Source organism: Cetorhinus maximus, chromosome 10 (assembly GCF_964194155.1).
Source record: "Cetorhinus maximus chromosome 10, sCetMax3.hap1.1, whole genome shotgun sequence".
Classification (NCBI taxonomy): domain Eukaryota; kingdom Metazoa; phylum Chordata; class Chondrichthyes; order Lamniformes; family Cetorhinidae; genus Cetorhinus; species Cetorhinus maximus.
In genome coordinates, this window is record NC_135888.1 from 129,611,838 (window position 1) to 129,633,382 (window position 21,545).

The 21,545-nt window shown below is 45.9% G+C and overlaps 1 protein-coding gene across 1 annotated transcript in view; it reads right to left on the bottom strand.

Annotated features, from left to right (window-relative positions):
• cyfip2 (cytoplasmic FMR1 interacting protein 2) overlaps positions 1-21,545 on the bottom strand; it is a 105,506-nt gene that overhangs the window by 18,388 nt on the left and 65,573 nt on the right. Inside the window, exons 17-27 of the mRNA XM_078551132.1 lie at positions 19,320-19,476; positions 16,304-16,400; positions 15,860-15,936; positions 13,682-13,790; positions 12,552-12,671; positions 8,708-8,907; positions 7,220-7,307; positions 5,680-5,823; positions 3,150-3,240; positions 1,603-1,733; positions 431-503 (exon numbers count right to left, since the gene is read on the bottom strand). Of these exons, the coding sequence (XP_078407258.1) occupies positions 431-503; positions 1,603-1,733; positions 3,150-3,240; positions 5,680-5,823; positions 7,220-7,307; positions 8,708-8,907; positions 12,552-12,671; positions 13,682-13,790; positions 15,860-15,936; positions 16,304-16,400; positions 19,320-19,476 (1,287 nt within the window). The remainder of the gene's footprint in view (positions 1-430; positions 504-1,602; positions 1,734-3,149; positions 3,241-5,679; positions 5,824-7,219; positions 7,308-8,707; positions 8,908-12,551; positions 12,672-13,681; positions 13,791-15,859; positions 15,937-16,303; positions 16,401-19,319; positions 19,477-21,545) is intronic.

The window sequence follows — 21,545 nt, forward strand, 5'->3', positions numbered from 1 at the left end:
CATGCGGAGTTACACACACACGCACATGCGGAGTTACACACACACGCACATGCGGAGTTACACACACACGCACATGCGGAGTTACACACGCACGTGCGAAGTTACACACACGGACACGCAGAGTTACACACACGGACACGCAGAGTTACACACACGGACACGCAGAGTTACACACACGGACACGCAGAGTTACACACACGGACACACACGCAGAGTTACACACACACACAGAATTACACACACACATGGGCCGGAATTTTACGGCCTCGTCGCGGTGGGGACGAGGCCGTTAAATAAGGTGTGCCATTCTAAACTCCTTAAACTTCGATGGGAGCGTAAAATCCCGCTGCTGTAAAATTCTGGCCATGGAGTCACACACACACACAGACACAAAGTCACATACACACGGTGTTACTTTGAAACAGCTGACCTTTGATGTAAACCCTGGGTAGAATGTTCTGGAAAGGTGCTGCATGCAGAAGATCACAAACCTCTTCTTGAGACTGTAAGCAAGAGAAAGTCCAACTCAGGTCACTGAACAAACTGAGATCACAATTTCTTTCAATTCACAAAGCAGCAAAATCCCAACAAATACCAACATCTATTCAATCATAATAATATTTGGAATTGGACCAACCATTCTTTCCTAGTTAAAGAACTGATTAGCATCAAAAACCCAAGGCTTCAGCCTCTCAGCTTCTTAATGGATAGGAGAGCTAACAGAACCCCAACACTCCTTTCAAATCCCATCCCTCCAGCCCTATAACCTTCACAAAGCCCATCCCTCCAGTCTATAACCCTCTCAAAGCTCATCTCTCCAATCCTATAACCCTCCCAAAGCCCATCCTTCCAGCCCTGTAACCCTCCCAAAGCCCATCCTTCCAGCCCTATAACCTTCACAAAGCCCATCCCTACAGTCTATAACCCTCTCAAAGCTCATCTTTCGGGTCCTATAACCCTCCCAAAGCCTATCCTTCCAGCCCTATAACCCTCCCAAAGCCCATCCCTCCAGCCCTATAACCCTCACAAAGCCCATCCCTCCAGTCCTATAACCCTCACAAAGCCCATCCCTCCAGTCCTATGACCCTCACAAAGCCCATCCCTCCAGCCTAAAACCCTCACAAATCCCATCCCTCCAGCCCTATAACCCTCACAAATCCCATCCCTCCAGCCCTATAACCCTCACAAATCCCATCCCTCCAGCCCTATAACCCTCCCAAAGCCCATTCCTCTAGTACCTAAGTCCCCATCCTGCCATTCCTCCAACATTCCCATCAAGCCCATCCCTCTGTACCCTAACTCTTTCACTGAAGCTCCCTCTCTAGTTTCTCTATTTAGTTTCAAGTCCCTCCTGGATGAATTTGCTTTATATCAATCCTTAAAATCTTAAACATCTCCCCCTAAATGTAATGTTTGAAATACCTTTGAAATGATTTTACAGTTGTTTCCAGAGCAAGGAGGGAACATTGAACAGTACCAAATCCGTCCTCTGGATCATTAGTCCAATAATAGAACAATGATTCTGCTGTACTCATCTGGGGAAGTGCTACACTGGAATTTTCCAGAATATTCCACCAATTGTGCCCATTTCTCAATGCTTACCAAGGCTTGTTCGATGAGCAAACAGAAAAGGATTGCATTGCCGACCTCCCGGAGACTTTGGAACACGTCTGTCTTCAGTTCTGCGTACTCTATGATGTCCTTGAGTTGGTGGTGGAAAAACTCCAGGATTCCTGGAACAGACAGGCACAAGTCACAGTCTATGACACTTCACCGTCATCTCATTGCACCTCTGAGCTCCGTCATACAGATCAATAACTCCCCATCACACTGATCCTTGACCCCATCAACACCGACCCCTGATCTGTCATACTTACACCCCCGCCCGACCCCCTTCAACACTGACTCAATCACACTGACTCACCCCACCATCAATACTGACCACATCACCCTGACTCCCGTTACAATGACCCCTGCAACACTGACCTCTGTTATAGTTACTGTAAACTATACACATCCAGGGCCCCGAGCTTCACCTGTTCTCCTGTAACATGCCCAGGTCTGTGAGGATCCCCGCAGAGTTTTGTCCCGCCATGTAAGATATTTTATGACCAATAATCTCATTCGCGCTGGCTAAATGGAGTGTGCCCTCCTGCACACAGTGCCTTCAGTCAATCTGTCCCAAAAGGGCTCTCAGTAACACTTCCTGCCACCACCCCCCTCCAACCACCTTCCTCAAAACGACTGCCTCAAACCACAACTTAGACTTAATGCAAGGTGATGTTTTATCATCACCTTCTCTCCTCCATGTCCAATCCCATCCACACCCCTGCTCCCTCCGCCTCCCTCTAACTCTCCATATTCTCTCTTCTCCCACTCCCCTCTGTTGGGGCAACTTCTTACATCGAAAGGTTCAATATAAGGGGAAAGCCGCCAAGAAATTATAAATATCTCCATAAAACAGTGCCCCACATGGGGGAATAATATCCTCAGTGCACTGTACAACGTAATCTAAACTAGTACTTTACAAATGGATTTCAAATTCATTAAAAAGCAGTGCCTTGCACTACGATGCATAAAATAAAACAGAGAAGTAGTTTGCTTCTGCATATGATCTGGAATGCACTGCCAGAAAGGGTGGTGGAAGCAAGTTCAATAGTAACCGTCAAAGACAATTGGATATATATTTGAAATGGAGAAATTTGCAGGGCTTTGGGGAAAGATGGGGGGAGTGGGACTCATCGGATAACTCTTTCAAAAGACAGCACAGGTATGACGGGCAGAACAGCCTTCTGTGCTGCATCATTCTGTGATTTTATGATTTAGCACAGAGGCAGGAGAAACTTCATCACACAGAGAGTAGGTGCAAAGCTTGGGATTCATTCCCAGGATTTGTAGGAGAGGCAGAACAATATTTAACAACATATCAACATTTAAGATTAGATTGGAGAAGTGGGTAAAACAGTTGTCAACAAACACACCCTGGCCACTCACTCAGCTGGCCAACCCTGACACTCAGCCCCACCTCACCACCACCTCTCTTGACCTGATTTGAGCGGGGTTACTCAGACTCACGTGGGGCCGATTGCCAGAGGTTTTTGGTCCACATTCCCCCGACCCCTAGTAACTCTCGCTTGCTGTTCACTGACCTGGAGATCCGTACTCATGACGAGGCAGGCGGCAGATCTTAGGCATCACCTCAATGAGGGTCTTCACATATTGTAAGATGGTGCCCTGTAACTGTGAGACAGAGTCAGACAGGAGGTATTAAATTCACTTGCAGCCTTGTGATGCAGCCCTCCCGTACTTCCCCTAACCCCCCTCCCACTGAATCCACAAACCCTGTCCTCCCACTGTAGCTCCCCCTCCCCACTGCCCATCTACAACCCCACAAATCCACCTAGAAAGACAAGGGCAAAGGGCGCATGGGAACACCACCACCTGCAAGTTCCCCTCTAAGCCACACACCCATCCTGACTTGGAACTATATTGCCATTCATTCGTTGTCGCTGGGTCAAAATCCTGGAACTCCCTAGCAGTACTGTGGCTGTACCTATAATACATGGACTGCAGTAGTTCAAGAAGGCAGCTCACCATCACGTTCTCAAGGGCAATTAGGGATGGGAATAATGCAGGTTTGGAAGGTGCTGTCAATGGAACCTTGGTGAGTTGCTGCAGTGCATCTCACTGCTGCCAATAGGTGTCGGAGGGGAGGGAGTTAATGCTCATGTGGTGAATGGGGTGCTGATCAAATGATCTGCTTTGTGCTGGATGGTGTTGAGCTTTTTGAGCGTTGTTGGAGCTGCGCTCATCCAAGCAAGTGGAGAGTATTCCACCACACTCCTGACTTGTCGGATGGGCAGTACTGAGGGAGCAGTGCACTGTTATTGGGGGTAATACTGAGAGAGTGCTACACTGTTGGGGGCAAAGTACTGAGGGAACGCTGCACTGTCAGAGGGGCAGTACTGAGGGAATGCTGCACTGTCAGGGGGTAAGTACTGAGAGAGCACTACACTGTCGGAAGTTCAATCTTTTGGATGAAGCATTATGCTGAGGCGCTGTCTACCTTCTCAGATGGATGTAAATCCCAGACACAATGTTGATCAAGTTCAAGGAGTTTTCCCCGGATTCTCGGTCAAAATTTATCCTCCAGCCAATATCTCTAAAACAATTATGTGGTCATTATCACATTGCTTTTTAGGGAGTTCCCAGTTTCTGTGCACAAATTGTCTGCCACGTTTCCCATGTTACAACAGTAATTACAGTTCAAAAGTACTTCATTGCCTGTAAAGCACTTTGGAGGGTCCTGTTGTTAGGAAACAGGGATAGTTTAAGTAAGTTATACTTGTATTTGTGGGTATTAGGAATGAGTTTTTGCTTTAAGGTTTGATTTGTATTTTTGTAATTGTGTTAAGAAATGTCAAATTGAATTTTAGTTTAACTTTAAAAAGTGCCTGCATTTCTCATGAGTTTTACAACTGTTGCAGTTAAGTTAAACAAACAAGAGTAGATAAACTGGGCTGTTGCCTGGCAACAGGGGTCCAGACAGGCAGGACCCTCCCACTGACACACACAGAGGAAACTAGAAACAGCAGTTTGATTTGGAAGCTTTTTGAGTTCAGTTGGTTTTGAAAGTAGCTGCCAGGAGAGACAGGAGCAAAAGGGACAGATAGCCAAACCCAAGCTAAAGAAAAGACCCCAAAATCCAGGGGACTGGAACAGGAGAAAGTCCCAAGTACATGTTCTAGTCAAAGGGATGGACAGGAAACTGGAAAAGGTCCTGTTAAGTGAAGTTAAGAGTGTGGGGCAGAGAGAAAGGCTCCAAGCTTCAGATTTAAAGAGACAAAAGCTGCAGAAAGCAGATTTAAAGCGAGAACAGCATGCAAGAGGCAAGAAGGTCCAAAGAGATGACTGAAGATCTGTAACTCTTTGCTATGGGCTTGTGAAGCAGTGGTGTACCATTGACAGCTGAGTCCGTGGGAGACAGAGAGTGTGGAAGACAGCTCATATGCATGTGGTGACCCAGGGAAGAGGAACATCGGAAGGAGAGTTCAAAACCCTGGAGGTGAACCATTGCGGAAGGCATCTGAGAGAAAACATTGGTGTTGAAGAAGATTCCAAAGCAAGCTCTTGCACAGTGGAGATTTGAAACCCTCATGTGAAAGACAGAGTTCAGTGAGACCAGTTGGCTCATGGTGGGACAAGCATCTGGGGGGAGTTGATGAGAGATCCAAAGCCTCTGATTTAGGTGGCATCTGTCACTTGGTTTCAGAGTGTGGTGTGTCTGACCACAGGGGGTGCCTATTGGTTTACATGGACTGTGTACTTACTGTGAACATTAGAGTATAAGATAGCCTTTGTAACTTGCATTATCCTTACAAATCTGTATATATCTGTAAAGGTATAGTTATGGGTGAAAGAGCATTGTAATATAGTTCACCTTTTCCTATTTAATAAATGTTTTATTCTTTTGTTAAAAGTTCATTAGCAGACTCCGGTGACTCTGTTTAGTAGCCACTCTTCATGTATCTAAACAAATAAATTAAAAGTTAGGATCTATCAAACTGGGCTCCACTCTGGGATCAGGCTCGTCAGCCGTGGATCATAACAGTGTGCTTTGTATATATGCAAGTTTATCTTTTCTTTAGACTTGTCCTTGTAGGAAACACAGTCATTTACCAGACTTTTGACGATCTTCAGTAATTCCTCCATCACCACAGCGATACCTTGGTAGCCCAGCAGGCGGCAGATGGTCTTGAAGTGAGGGGGACCCACAAAATTGCGGAAGACACTATAGATGTGAGTGAAGGCAATGTTCAGGGGCTGCGAAGAGAGAATTTAGAGGAAACACAGCCAGTTAGCAACAACAGAGCACGGCCTGTAACTTTAGCTGTCAAAGTTCAGCAATCTGAAGCAATTCACTGAGTGTGACCCCTTGGGGTCTCTGTTATTATCTGATGTGGAACGTATCTTACTGCCACATACAACAACAGCATGAACTCAGCGATCCCACAGTTCCACTGGAGCAGCCACATTTGATGGCAGCACAGGCTGGAGATTAAGACGTAGCATTGGAGCCACAATTTGTGAGTTTGTTTCCCTGTTGAGAGCAATGGGGATTGATCAATTCGCACCAAGGTCTCCTCGATTCCAGATTCGTATGAGCGTGCATCTAAATGGCACTGTGTTATCAATTAAATTCACCGAGAGTGGCGAGAGTGTGAAATTTGCTATTACCAGGAGTCACTGAGGCAAACAGCATAGATGCATTTAAGGGGAAGCCAGTTAAATATATGAGGGTGAAAGGAATAGAAGGATTGATGGGGTTACATAAACAGGGATGGTGGGGGGCGTGGGGGTGGCTCGTGTGAAGCATAAACACCAGCACAGACCATTTGGTCTGAATAGCATGTTTCTGTGTTGCAGAGTCGAAGTAATTTCATGTATAAATAAGGGAGGGTTTCAAATATTTTCAGATTGTGCTGTGAGTATTTGCACTGGACTATAACCAAGCTGTTGTGTAGAGGTTTGGTAACAGTCAATAATAGACCATTTGTTCTGTGTAATCATGAGAGGTAATTTTCTGATTCTGCACTGTGGCAACAGGGGAGACCATTTCACAGTGCCAGGAGAATTGCTTCAATTCTCAAAGCAAAATGGTTGGAAAATTGCACACAGCATGGGCCCGAATTTCCAATACATGCACCAGTCAATGACCTGTACAGCACTGGAAAATTAATCCCAGTGTGTAGAGTCAAACATTAAGGCCACACTTTCCATCACACACAATCTACTGTGATCCCCTCTCACCTGTTCCATTCAGGTGGATGTTAAAGATCCCATCGGAAAGAGAGCAGAAAGTTCTCCCAGTATCCCGGCTAACATTCCTCCCTCAGCCAACACCACCAAAAAATAAACATATTATGCAGTCATCCATCTTGTGGCTGCTAGTGGGAGATTGCTGGCACAAAATGGCTGCCATATATCAGCTTTCATAACAGCGACAAAACTTCAAAGGGTGAAGTTCCACATTGGGTCCGAAAACACACCCAAAAATACCGGTTAAAAAAGAACTTTTTTTTAAACAATATTCAGGAAGGCATAACATTTAAAACCTAATAAAATAGTCCTCACAAATATCTGGATTGAGAATCCAGTAAAAATGTAATTTATTCCAGCGTCACATCATTAACCAGCTGGTCAGTCAGCTCCCACTCACCTTTGATCCATACAGGTAATATGGCTGGACACTGGCAGGCTTGTCCCTCTGCGGCTCATCGGTGAAGGGAATTGCTGTACGAACAAACCTGGGTTTGCAAAGAAGAAAGGGTTGTTTCACAACAGGGGAAGTAATCTTGATTTTTGTGAAGTTTGTTCTCAGTCAGAATCAGGGTTGTTAGTGACAGGCAGAACACGGTGCAACTCAAGGTCACAATGTTAGAATCAAACACTCCCAGGGCAGATACAGCATGGGTTAGGTACAGAATAAAGCTCCCTCTACTTGTCCACCAAACACTCCAGGCAGGCACGGGTTAGAGACAGAGTAAAGCTCCCTCTACGCTGTCCCATCAAATATTCCCAAGATCGGTACAGCACGGGGTTAGATACAGAGTAAAGCTTCCTCCACACTGTCCCATTAAACACTCCAGGGCAGGTACAGCATGGGGTTAGATACAGAGTAAAGCTTCCTCCACACTGTCCCATTAAACACTCCAGGGCAGGTACAGCATGACTTAGATACAATACTTTTTTGATTCTTTCATGGGATGTAGGCGTCGCTGGCTAGGCTAGCATTTTTATTGCCCATCCCTATAAAGCTCCGTCTACATGTCCATCAAATACTTCCAAGGCAGGCACGGATTAGAGACAGAGTAAAGCTCCCTCTACACTGTCCCCATTAAACACTCCCAGGACAGTTACAGCAAGGGGTTAGAGACAGATTTAAACCTCTTCTACATTTACCAATGTATCTTAGTTCCAATTTTTTGCAAACAATTTTATTCTCCCAAATTTTTCCCAATTACCACAAAGTTGTCTGCTGGGTTAAAAAGCAAATCTGAACCCAACCAAATTCATCCCCCTTCTCTCCATCAGCTCACCCTGTTCCGGTGCCGTTTACTGTTGGATGCAGAGTGCTTGCTCAGGTATCACACAGCAACACAAATTGTCCAAGTGTGAAGTGTGCAAAGTGAGACATCGAGAAACTCGAAACGTCACGTCAAGATTCAAGCATGGAGCCATGGTGATAGAAGTGTTTCAAATTATGAAAGAATGGACCAGGGTAGATAGAAGCAAACTCAGTTTCCTAGCCACTAGCACCTGATAACAGTCTGAGTCTGTTCACAGCCATGGTGTTGTATTTGACCCCACCTTGAGCATCCAACCACATAACTGCACCATGACTAAGGCTGCCTATATCCACCTTTGCAACATGGTCCTCCTCCATCCATGCCTCAGCTCACCTGCTCTGAAACTCTCATCCAGGTCTTTGTTACCTCTGGACTTGACTATTTCACACTCTGAGGGTCACACCGCGAGAAATCTCCTACACTTTCCTCTGCCAGCCTTTCCAAAGTGACAAGAGACACAATCAAGTTCAGAAAACTGCAGGGATCATCAGGACCAATCCCTGGATTAGGAATGCAGAGGAGAGTGGGGAATGAGAAAATGCCCTCACCCCCCCACCCGTCAAATAGGTGACACTGACCGATTGGTTGATCCGTTGTAGCAGTAATTGGGCAGGAAGTCAAAGTTGAGTTCCCAGAAGACGTGAAGAGTGATTCGTCCATACGGAGCAGACACATTGTGATTGGCCTCTCTGAACATAGCATCAAAGCTGTCCAGGGTCATGTGTTTGGAGAGGAGGCGATGAGTGAGACGGTTTACTTCAAACAGCCACTCCAATTCCTGTAGAGTAGAAGAGCAGAGAGCTTTGTCAATAATCCATTCTAACTCCCTACTCCTAACATTTTGTTCCCATTTCAGGTCTCCTACTGACACTCACTGGACAGAGGAACCCATTAACTTTCAGTACGTCACCCACAAAGTCATTCTGTGCACTAAACAGTGATTGACGTGAGGCTATTCATAGAATCATAGAAATTTACAGCACAGAAGGAGGCCATTTGGCCCACTGTGCGCGCGCTGGCCAACAGGAGCCATCCAGCCTACACCAACTTACCAGCTCTGGGCCTGTAGGTTATGGCACTTCAAGTGCATATCCAAGTACTTTTTAAATGTTAGACGGTATTTTGCCTCTCTCATGCTTTCAGGTTGAAAAGATTTCCCCTTGAACTCCCGCTAAACTTCCTATATCTTACTTTAAATCTGTGCTGCCTGGTTATGGATCCTTTAACCAAGACAAGGGAGTGCACCTTGGCCCAGAGCTTCCGTGGAGTGGCACTCACCATCGCATTGCCACTCCGCTCGATTTGACTTACATAGGTCGGGAGCTGCACATTTCTCACCCAATCTTCTGACCCGGGCCCGGTGAGGAATGTGCAGTGTAGCTGCTCTGGACAGCTACCTGTGCAGGACACAATCATCAGGGAAGTGAAGCCATGCCGACTTTTTACGGAACTGCTGATGTTAAGGTCCCAGTCACTTTGAGAAGTCAGGGAAAAGATAAGTGGGTGAGGGGGGGGTAGGGTTGTGGGGGGTGGGGCGTGGAGGGAGGATGGATCAGGGAGGATATTTGAGGGGAGGGTTCAGGTGGTGAGGGGGGTGGTCGAGGGTAGTCGGGGGAAAGTATGAGGGGCCAGTGGGTAGGGAAGTAGGTGGGAGGGGGGGGTCGGGGGAGGTCAGGGAGTGGGGGAAAGGGATCGGAGGGGTGTCGGGTGGTCAGCAAGGGTGGGGGGTGGGGGTGGGGGGTTAGTCAGGGATCCAGTACGGTGAGTTAGAAGTGATTTTAATCCTTCTAACGATTCCCTGGGCAACTATTCTGCTGAGAATCGGAACCATCCAAAGTCCCTGGTTTAAATGGGAGTTTCGGGTGGTTCCCGGTGCAGGGTGAATACTCATCGGAAGTTTGAACTGCCTAGGCAATTCCCATGCAGTCCTTGCCTGGTGACTTCCCCAACACATCTGTGGTACTCAAGGGTATGACAACGCCCCCCGGCCCCACCGCCTCTCCGCCCCCAATCCCCCCGGGGAATGGAAGCCTTGGGCTAATAAATAGAGCGCTGTAGAGGAACAGACGGAACTTGGAGTGCATGTGCACAGATTCCTCAACCAAGGGCAATAGGGACTTTCTATCCACTCAATCCAGACCTCTCATAATTTTATTCAATTAGGTCTGCCCTCAGCCTCCTCTGTTCCAACCTTTCCTCATAACTCAAATTCTCCAGTCCAGGCAACATCCTCATAAATTGCCCTAAATCCTTTCTAGTGCAATCACATCTCTCCTATAACGTGGAGACCAGAGCTGCATGCAGTATTCCAGCTGAGGCCTATGTTATGATCCTTTACCAGACTCCCAGGTTTTTGGTATGATTCGGTTAAGGGACTAAATACATTTTGTTTAAAGTAGACAAAGTTTGAGATTCAAGACACTTGTTTAGTGAAGAAAGCCACAAGATTCCATAGGTTATGAACAAACAAAAATAAACTTTACTGTACAGGGTCAGAAAAATAAAACAATTTACAATATCTATCTTATTCTTTAACATTCAGAGTTAATATGAGGTATATGTGAATTACCAGGCAAACTGTGATCAACATACAATAAGTGACAGATGTGACCAAAATAGAGTCCATGGATTTCTCAACAATCCACCAGATGTCAGTAAACACCATGAGTCAGCCAATCTCACTGAAACTTTGCCTCTCTCACGAGGGATTCCAGTCTTCACTTTCGAAGATCTAGCCTTGGAATTCTCTCCACAAGTTGTTCCAACTCGGACGGCATCAACAACAGCCCATCTCCCAGGGTCTGAATCTCGTTTCCTGAGATTCCGTTCCCCTGGATTCCCGAGTACGTATTTGGGCACCAACTCACAAGCACAATGTCAGATTTTCAGCCGCACCAAGCAGAACACTACTGCTCCAAAGTGATGCCTTTGCCCCATCGGCCCACAGCACTGAATCACCCATCTTTGGCTGCCTTCTTGGATCTTCAGGGCTTCTCCTGAGCCTTCTTTGATTACCAGTGCTTCCCCCAAGTCCTCTTCACTTAAAGAGGATCCTTCTTTTGGGACTTCTTCCTGTCCCCTCTCCCTTTGTGACCTTTCTCTATACCCTGCCTGGGACACAACATCAATGGCGCTCCATTCACAGTCATATGACCCAGGTTTTCGTACCATTTTCCATCTTTGCGCAGGTGCGCAGGGCCTGTCCCCAGCCCAAACAACTTAAAAACACAGAATTACGCATGTGCAGCCCACTCCCAGACTGCACATGCACGAAAACTCCAAGGTCAGTCAGGACTTGGAGTTCTTGACCTCTGCCCTGGACGAGAAGGTAAGCCTGGTTTTCATAACACTTAACCAGTGTTTTATACATTTCCAACATAACCCCCCAGCTCGTATATCCTGCGCCTCGACTAATAGAGGCAAGTATCCTGTATGCCTTGACCGCCTTATCTACCTGTCCAGCAACCTGCAGCGATCTGTGCATGTGCACTTCAAGGTCCCTCTGTTCCTCTACACTTCTCAGTATCCCATTTATTGTGTTTCCTTTACCTTGTTCGCCTTCCACAAATGCATTACCTCACACAAATGGATTGAACTCCATTTGCCTCTGTTCCATCCACCTAACTCATCCATTGATATCTTCCTGCAGCCTACAGCCCTTTTTCTTCATTATCAACCAGACGGCCAATTTTTGTATGGTTTGCAAACTTCTCAATCATAGTCCTTAATTCAAGTCCAAATCATTGAAATATGCCGCAAAAATCAAAGGACCCAATACCAATTCCCGCAGAACCCCCCCACCCCCCCTGGAAGCTGCCTTCCAGTCGAACACCTGAGCCATCACAAGCAAGCTCAGGTTTGTTTTCACCCACACACAGATCAGACTTGAAGCAGCTGAAGCAGGAACCCAGACTGATGATCCATGGGCCAGGGGCTGCAGGAAAACTGATGGTGCTTTGGGACACATTGATCAGCTTCAACAAGTTCACTCAGGCAGGGAGAGAGAAGCTGGCACTCTTTAGGCTCCAAATTCTGCACTGACTTCCCCAACAGTGCTGAAACACAGACTGTAGATATTCATGTCATCATGCAGCACAGAAGGAGGCCATTTGGCACATCGTACCTGTGCTAGCTCTTTGTTACAGCCATCCAAATCGTCCCGCTCCCTGGCTGTCAATCATTCACAAGGCGAGTGAGAAGAGTTTAAACACCAAAGGGGAATCTCCTTGCTTCATGTCGATAGCTCATGGAATTTAACTAATGAACACCTCAGATAAAAGGTAACTTCCTATGAACAGATCGCCAACTTTTCTGTTCTTTTCTTCTAGAGTCTGGTTGTATTCACCATAACACAGAAACACATCAGCACCCAAACCCAATCTCCAAAATGATCTTCCAGTGCTCTGACATTGATGATCTTACCACAACCGATGTCAAGTCCTCGCTCTCGAACCTGCTGATAGCGTGATCCAGCGACTTGTACATGGCAGCTGAAATTCTCTGAGTGATGAGTCTGTTTAGGTCGATGGACCGCCCCAAGAGCTGAAAAAAAACAATTGATGGTTAAACCTGGCCCCTGCAGACCATCAATATTTTTGCCCCTCTCCTTCTAAAGGCTCGTTGGGTAACAGTACCACTTGGAGACGATTCACCTCGGAACCTCACCACGTGACCAGTGGACAAATATTAGTCCAGGCTGCTCCAGCCCACTTGTCCCCTGACAATGAAGGAGGTGAGGAGCCCACTGCTTCTGGTGGTGGGTCACCACCCTAAAGGTTTAAAATCCACCCTGGACACTGACAGCTGTATAAAGGCAGATTCTGATTTACAAGACTCCATCCCATAAAAGGATATTTTCTTTTCCCTTGGCAGGTGTCAGGCGTTTCGCTACAGAGAGGGATATAGGATGGTAGTGGTTCTGTTACTGGACTAATAACCCCAGAGAATGAGATTTCAAATCCCACCTTGGTCAGTTTGAGAATTTGAAACGATTTACAAGAAACTCTGAAAATAAAATTCTGGTCTCAATAAAACGCCCATGAAGCTGTCGAATTGTCGTTAGAGCATAATATCCTTTAGGGAAGGAAACTGCCACCCTTAATCGGTCTGGGCCTATGCGTGACTTCAGTCCCACAACAATGTGATTGACTCTTAACTGCTCTCTGAGGTGACCAAGCAAGACTCTCAGGTAACATCAAACCCGCTACAAGTGGTTTATAGAGACAGCCCCACTATGACTTTCTCTGGGCAGCTGAGGATGGGTAATAACACACCCTGAGAACATAAAAACTGTTCCAGCTAGGTGTGACCCAGGTCTCCACACCTGCTCTTTCAAGCAAGTGCCAATGGATAGAAATCTGGATCAGGAACCCTGGTCGAGTTTCTCCCTTTCTTGAGTGCACAGAGGTCAAATTTAGGGTAGCTGTCACCACGCTGGCAGAGGTCACAGGTCAGGGATCGAGACTGAATGTCAGTTCGTGGGGCTGAGTTCCTATTTACTGAGCCATCAGGACAGCCTTGTCACTGGAGTTAAACCCCTCTGCACACAGTACCTGTACGTGTCTTTGTTTCAATAACGTCTCATATCGATTCGATGGTGGATAGGGAATGATGACTCCGTAGTTCTTGCATTCTGCCCGAAATCTTTTATCTAACAATACACTTCAAAGGGGACAAAAAAATAATGTCAGTATTTTGTAACTTCATCGGTGTTTATAGATGTTACAGATATGAGGTAAAACGTAGCTCCAAACAAAACTCAGAGGCCATCATAGGATTGACACATTAAGGGCATAAACATAAGTGTATAAGAAATAGGAGTAGGAGCAGGCCATTCAGCCCCTTGAGCCTGTTCCGTCATTCCATAAGATCATGGCTGATCTGATCTTGGCCTCAACTCCACTTTCAGTGCCTTAACCCAACCCTTGACTTGACCCACCTGAACCCTTGACTTCTCTATAGTTCAAACATCTAACTTCAATAACCCAGCCTCTAGAGTGTGGAAGAGAAAACCAAAGACTAATGACCCTCTGAGAGAAGAAAGTTGTCCCCATCACCATCTTAAATGGGCAACCCCATATTCTAAAATTATGACCCAAGTTTTAGATTCCCCATGAGGTTAAATTTAAGGCAAGTAAGAGAAGCAGAAAGGGAACTGATTCTTACAACAGAAGTGTGAAGTGATTAACTTTCATAGGAAGAATCAGGAGAGGCAATATAAATGAAATAGAATAATTCTAAAGGAGGTGCAGGAACAGAGAGGTCTGGAGGTGTATATTCACAAACCCTTGAAGGTGGCAAAGCAAGTTGGGGATGCTGTAAATAGCATTTGGGATCTTTGGCTTTATAAACAGAGACAGGGGCCAGGAGTTTGCCCCACAGCCATTTCATGCTCCAATGAGCGTTGACTGGCTGCAGGCAGGGCTTCTGCCCCTCACTCAGTAGGAAGCCCTGCCTTAGAGAGCTACCGGTCAATCTCATTGGCTGGCGGCTCTCTAGTCCCTCCAGCACCAGAAGCTGCAGTGGACAGGACTGGGACTGCATGCAGTGCCCAGAGCCGAAGTCCCAGGAGTCCAGGGAGAGGTAGGTTTTGGGGGGTCTCAGGGCGGGGACAGTAGGGAAGACCCTGGGCTGGGGGGGATGTAGACAGTAGGGGATTGGGGTGTCGGGGGAAAGGCCAGGGGTGCAGAGGAAGGAGGTCCAGCTGTTACCAGACCTTGGGGGAGAGGGGAGGGGGGGGGGGGCTCCCGAAGTTAAAAGGGGGCTTCTGATGGAGGCGCCCCGCCCCCTTCTCACCCAAGGCCTAAATCCAATTATTTTCAGGCTTCCCCCATACCCAGGAACTCCAGAATTGGGGCTGGGCAGGAAACGGCCCTTAGGTGGTCAATAATTGGCCACTTAAGGGCCTCAACTGGGGCAAGGACAGGCGGCCTGTCCAAGGCCTCGCCTACCAAGGGTAAAATTGCAGAGAGGTCGGAAAGGACTGTAACCTAGCAGGAAGCTCTTCTGTGCTACTGCACACTACCGCCCCACACCACCTAAAAACCCACCGGCAGGGTTGCGTAAAATTCAGGCCACGGAGTACAAAAGCAAGGAAGTTAGGCTAAATAAACTGGTTGGATTTCAACTGGAGCAGTGTGTTCAGTCCTGGGCACCACGCTTTAGGAAAAGTGTCAGGCAGCAGATAGGATTTACCATAATGGCGCCAGGGGTGAGGGATTTCAGTTATGCAGAGAGACTGGAGAAGCTAGTTTTGTTCTCCTTAGAGCAGAGAAGGATAAGGGAAAATCTTACAGAGATGTTTAAAACAGTGAAGGGACTTGATAAAGTAAATAAGGAGTAGCAGAAGGGTTGGTAACCAGAGGACAAAGATTTATGGTCACTGGTAAAAGAACCAGAGGCAGGATGCGGGGAAAAGAAACTAGCAGCGAGTGGTTATGATTTGGAATGCACTACCTGAAAGAGTGGTGGAAGCATATTCAATAATAACTTTCAAATGTGAATTGGATAAAAACATGAAGGGGAAAAAAACAGCAGGGCTGAAGTGAAGGAATAGAAAGGGGTACTAATTGGACGGGTCTAACAAAGAGCCAGTACAGGCACAATGGGCGGAATGGCCTCCTGCTGTGCTGTGTAACTCCATGGTTCTACGATCATTGAATGCAATGTCACAAGCGTCTACAGAATGGATCATCACAATTTAAGAACAAAGAGGTTCATTCATAGTCTACCTGCCGGCCATGGCCTTGTAATAAGCAAAGATTTGATCTGCCAACTTGTAAACAAACTGATCAAAGCAGAGGTTCACCTGAAAAACAAGCGAATAAAGTTAAGAGATGGAGCTGTTCACACAGTGATTCCCCACCCAATAACCATAGGCAATGGGGAGTTTGTTTGGCATCCACATTCCCAATGTACTGACGCAGACTGGGAGGCCCATGGGTGTGTGTCAGCTACCTTCCAATAAATTGTTAGGCAACTCAGGCTACAGGTCACCTCCCTGGTCTGGAGGTATTGAAGCTAACTGAGCTGCCGCACAGCTGCTTTGGCTGGGATCTGCTAACTCAATACACACTCAGCCATCAAAGCCAGGATCTTGCTGGTCAGTGTAGCTCACAGCCACATGAGCCGAGTTTATACAGAAGAGAAAGCTTAAAGTGGGAAAGTTTGCTCACCTCTGCTTCGATCTCATCGTACAGGAACTGTTTCTTGAACTTTGTCAGAGTGTAGTACGCACTGTCATTGTACAGATCCAGCGGGTATAAAACATATCTAGAAATGTGAAAGTCAATGAAGGGATTAGAAATGTTTGTTCTGATTATATTTTAATCATTTTCCTCAATAACAATGCTGAGTTCCTTGCTCCTATTGGCAAGGAACCAATTTATTTCTTCCTCAGCCTAACTCAATTCTTACAGTAGCCTCTCCATTCAACAGACCATCCTAAAACAGACTCAACCGTACCCAATTCACATCTTTTGAGAGAAGCTTCCTGCAAAGTTTCACCTACCTCGGGAATGTATCAAACAAAACTGTGGCTTTTGATAATGGGGTGGCTGGAACTGCACATGAAAATCTAACTGTGGTATAACCAATGTCTTGTATAAACAGAGAATTTCCCCTTTGCTTTTGTACTCTATGCCTTTATTTATAAAACCCAGAATGCTGGTGGCCCTTTTTATGCCTTTATTTCTCACTGTCGGAGTTTACAAAATTGTGAGGGGTATAGACAGAGTAGATGCGAGTAGGCTCTTTCCACTTAGATTAGGAGAAATAAACACGAGAGGACATGGCTTTAGGATGAAAAGGGAAAGGTTTAGGGGGAACATTAGGGGGAACTTCTTCACTCAGAGTGGTGAGAGTGTGGAACGAGCTACCATCTGACGTGGTAAATGCGGGCTCACTCTTAAGTTTTAAGAATAAATTAGATAGATACATGGATGGGAGAGGTCTGGAGGGTTATGGACTAGGTGCAGGTCAATGGGACTAGCGGAATAATATTTCGGCACAGACTAGAAGGGCCGAATGGCCTGTTTTCTGTGCTGTAGTGTTCTATGGTTCTATGCCATCTTTCGGTTGAGGTGTTAAATTGTGATGCCATCTGCCCTCGTAGGTGGATGTAAAAGATTCCACATCCACTGTTTCGATGGAGAGTTGTCTCTGGTGTCCTGGCTCATATTTCTACCTCCGTCAACATGAGTAAAATCAGATTATCTGGCTATTTATCACGTTGTTGTTTTGTGGGATCCTGCTGTGTGCAATTTGCCTGTCGCATTTCTGAAATTACAACCGTGACTACACTTTGAAAGTACTTTCTTGGCTGTAATGCGTTTATGGATGTCCTGAGGGTGTGAAAGATGCTATATAAATGCAAACTTTTCTCTAGATAAGACAAGATGGAAATCGCTTCCATGTGGTAGCATGAAAATCTATCTTACCCTCAGATAAACAGTATCCTCACTTCCTAACTGCCTCCTGCTAGCTTCACACAGTGTCTTGCGAATACTTAGTTCAATGGTAGCCATTCCTGCCTCCAAGCCTAAGGGTGCAGGGTTTGAACCCTGCTCCAGACAGTCCTGGTGAGTGGAGATCAGAGCTCCGGCTTGAAATTCACCAGATAATGACCAGATAATCTGATTTTTGAAATTCCAGATTGCTATCCAGCGGAATACTCACGTTGGGTTGACGTGAATGACTCCCTCCATCCTCATCATTTGGGGTCATGGGAACCTATAAAACCCTCCCCCCAGACAGGATTCTTACCCTCTATTAACTGGAATGAAGATCATCACGGCCACATTGCAGCCTGTCAGACTGTTAATCCTCCCACTGTTCATCAAGGGAAGAGCACAAAGGTATGTGCTCTTCCAAACCCATGACCTCTACCACCTAGAAGGACAAGGGCAGCAGATCTGCAACAAGAGAGAATGTAACCATTGTCCCTTGACGTTCAATGGCATTACTATCACTGAATCCCCCACTATCAACATCATTGGTAACAATGGTTACCATTGACCAGAAACTGAACTGGACAAGCCATACTGTGGCTACAAAAGCAGGTCAGAGGCTAGGAATCCTGCAGTGAGTAACTCACCTCCTGACTCCCCGAACCCTGTCCACCATCTGCAAGGCACAGGTCAGGAGTGTGATGGAATACTCTCCACTTGCCTGAATTAATGCAGCTCCGACAACATGAGTAAAATCAGATTATCTGGCTATTTAACTGGCACCCCATCCACCACCTTCAACCTTCACTCCCTCCACCACCGATGCACAGTATGTACCATTTCAAGATGCACTGCAGAAACTCACCAAGGCTCCTTCTACTGCACCTTCCAAACCCACAAGGACAAGGGCAGCAGACACATGAGAACACCACCGCCTGGAAATTCCCCTCCAAGTCACTCACCATCCTGACTTGGAAATATATCGCCGTTCCTTCACTGTCGCTGGGTCAAAATCCTAGAACTCCCTCCTAACAGCACTGTGTGTGTATCTACACCACATGGACTGCAGCAGTTCAAGAAGGCAGCTCACCACCACATTCTCAAGGGCAATTAGGGATGGGCAATAAATGCTGGCCTAGCCAGCGACGGCCACATCCTGTGAAAGAATATATTTTAAAAATGAGGAACACCACTTATGGAGAATCAGATGCTAAATTAGTGCCAGATTTCAAAGACCCAAAATCAGATAAAGATTTAGAGAGAATCCTGCACCCCTCTCCTCTCTCCAGTTCTTATACTACTTCGGCATTAACCAACCAAACCTAACCAACATTGTCCAATATTGTAATCATTGGCTCACTCAACCCTTCATCAGTGAAGTATTGCAGAAGACACTGCAAATGTATTTTGAATTCTGTTTGTGTGCAGGGAATATTTTACTTAAAGCACTACTAAATTGTTTTATATCTGAAAAACAGGCATAGTTCATAGTTTGAATGTGTCCTTAAATTATGGGATGCTCAAAACTGGTCAGCTAAGGGTTCTTGGTGATATCAGAGGCCCCATCAGTGTTCTCCATTCAGTGTTTTGAGTGTCTGTATTAATGATTTCATCAGAAACTCTGAGGAGAGGCATTGTTTAAAGTCACCATGTTACAAAAAACAAAAAAGCAATGAAGAAGCGTTTGGCCCACAGTGGTTGACAAGAGAAGCCAAAAGGGCAGAAGGTAGGACGCAAACATTACTCCATCATGGACGGTTCTTTGGTCTCCAGAATGTGGTCAGTCAGGATCCACGGCATTGACATCTCAATGGGAAACTGGATCCTTCGGCCCATGGTCAGTTCCAGGAAGAACTCTCTGAACCAGAGCTGGGACAGGTCACAACACTGCTGGAGCGATTCTGAAACAATGAGAACGCATAACAAATTAGATGAATCACCACACTTGGAACTGTCTTTACAGACCTGGATTTAACATCATTGAGAGGGACAGGACAGAATGAGAAAAGAGCCTCCTGCTCACCAATCTCTCTCCTCCCACAACCCATGCACACTCTACCCTGTCATGGACTCTATCCGCCCACTTAAGCTTCTCCCACAGCCCATGTACACTCTATAATAAGCAAAAACAGAAAATGCTGGAAAAACTCAGCAGGTCTAACAGCATCTGTGGAGAGAAAGACAGAGTCAACGTTTCGAGTCCGTATGTCTCTTCTTCATGTACACTCTACCCTGTCATGGACTCTACCCACCCATTTAATCTCTTCCCACAGCCCAGGTACACTCTAGTCTGTCATCTCCCCCAGTGCTTAACAATATGTCCCACAAATTTAGCAGTGGGCCCAAAACCCATGCAGGTTGGGTGCAGCTGCAGCCTGTCCCACTGGTAAATTGTGTGTTTCACACCTGAAAAAATGGACACAGTGTCAACCAATTTCATAATGTCCTGGGTTTACATTTTATGAGGCACTGTACAGTAACCTATGCTCAGCCTGACTGAATCAGACACACTGCAATTCGTAAGATATAGCTCATAGTTTTAATCAGATATCTTGAGGCTCAAAAGACAACCTTGGACTTCCAGAATTTTCCATTGTGAAAATCATTCGGCTTGTTTTTTTTTCCCTCTCCTTTTTTTGCAGATGCTACATACATCATGACTCAAGCAGGATTCTTTATAAAATAAATTCAGTTTTGACCAGGACAATGTTTTGTAGGCTGGATGATTACTTGATTACCATGGTAACTATCTCATTTCTACGTGGCAATGCAATGTCATTACTGACATAATGTTGGATTTCTTATTTAATAGGTTATTCAATGCAGCCTTCAGTTCCAGTCAAATTAAAGAAAATATGTTTAGAAATTCATTTTCCCTACCTTTGGCAATTAAATTCCTATTTAATTCCACAACAAATGAAATGCTATATTTCACAAGAAGATCATATACTATGGAAATTAAACATTGTGAATCTTCTTAATTGGCTCATGAATAAGAATTCAATATTCAGGACTTGTTATGTGGGAGTGGCAGGAGGCTATTCAGCCCCTTGAGCCTGTTCCACTGTTCTATCTGATCATGTCTGATCTGTACCTCAACTCCAATTACCCACCTTCGCCCCATACCCCTAGATTCCCTCACCCAACAATAATCTATCGATCACAGTGTTGAATATTTCAATTGAGTCCCAGCAGCCACAAGCTTCTGGGGACAGACAGTTCCAGATTTCCACCATGGTTTGTGTGAAGACATGCTTCCTACTATCATCGATGAATGGCTGAGCACTAATTTTAAGATTGCGTCCCCTTGTTCCGGACTCCCTACACCATAGGAAATAGTTTCTCACCATCAACCCTATGGAATCCATTAATTATCTTCAACACTTCAAATAGATCATCCTTCAATCTTCTAATAAATCAATAATGAAGGAGATAGGTTGTGTCCATGGGTTAGGGAGTACCACATCTATAGGTTGCCTACGCTAGATGTCAAGCGAATCTTCTGTTCCCGGAGGATATTTGAGCTATGGAACAGGCTCATGTAGTAAATGTTGACTCCAAGTTCCCCTCCAAGCCACTCGCCATCCTGACTGTCGCTGGATCAAAATCCTGGAACTCCCTCCCTAACCGCACTGTGGGTGTACCTACACCACAGGGATTGCAGCGGTTCAAGAAGGCAGCTCACCACCACCTTCTCAAGGGCAATTAGGGATGGGCAATAAAAGCTGGCCCAGCCAGCGATGCCCAGGTCCCATAAATGAATAAAAAATAAAACTACAAACCTTCAAAATGGAACTGGACTAGTTCATGGCTGGGAGGGTGATGTTGTTAAGATCTGGAACACACTGTGAAAAAGCAGTGGAATCAGATTCCAAAGGAATTTCTAAAAGGCAATTAAACATGTACCTGAAGAGGACAAATTTACAGGGTTATGGGGTATGGGACTAAATTGGGCAGCTCGGGCCAGCAC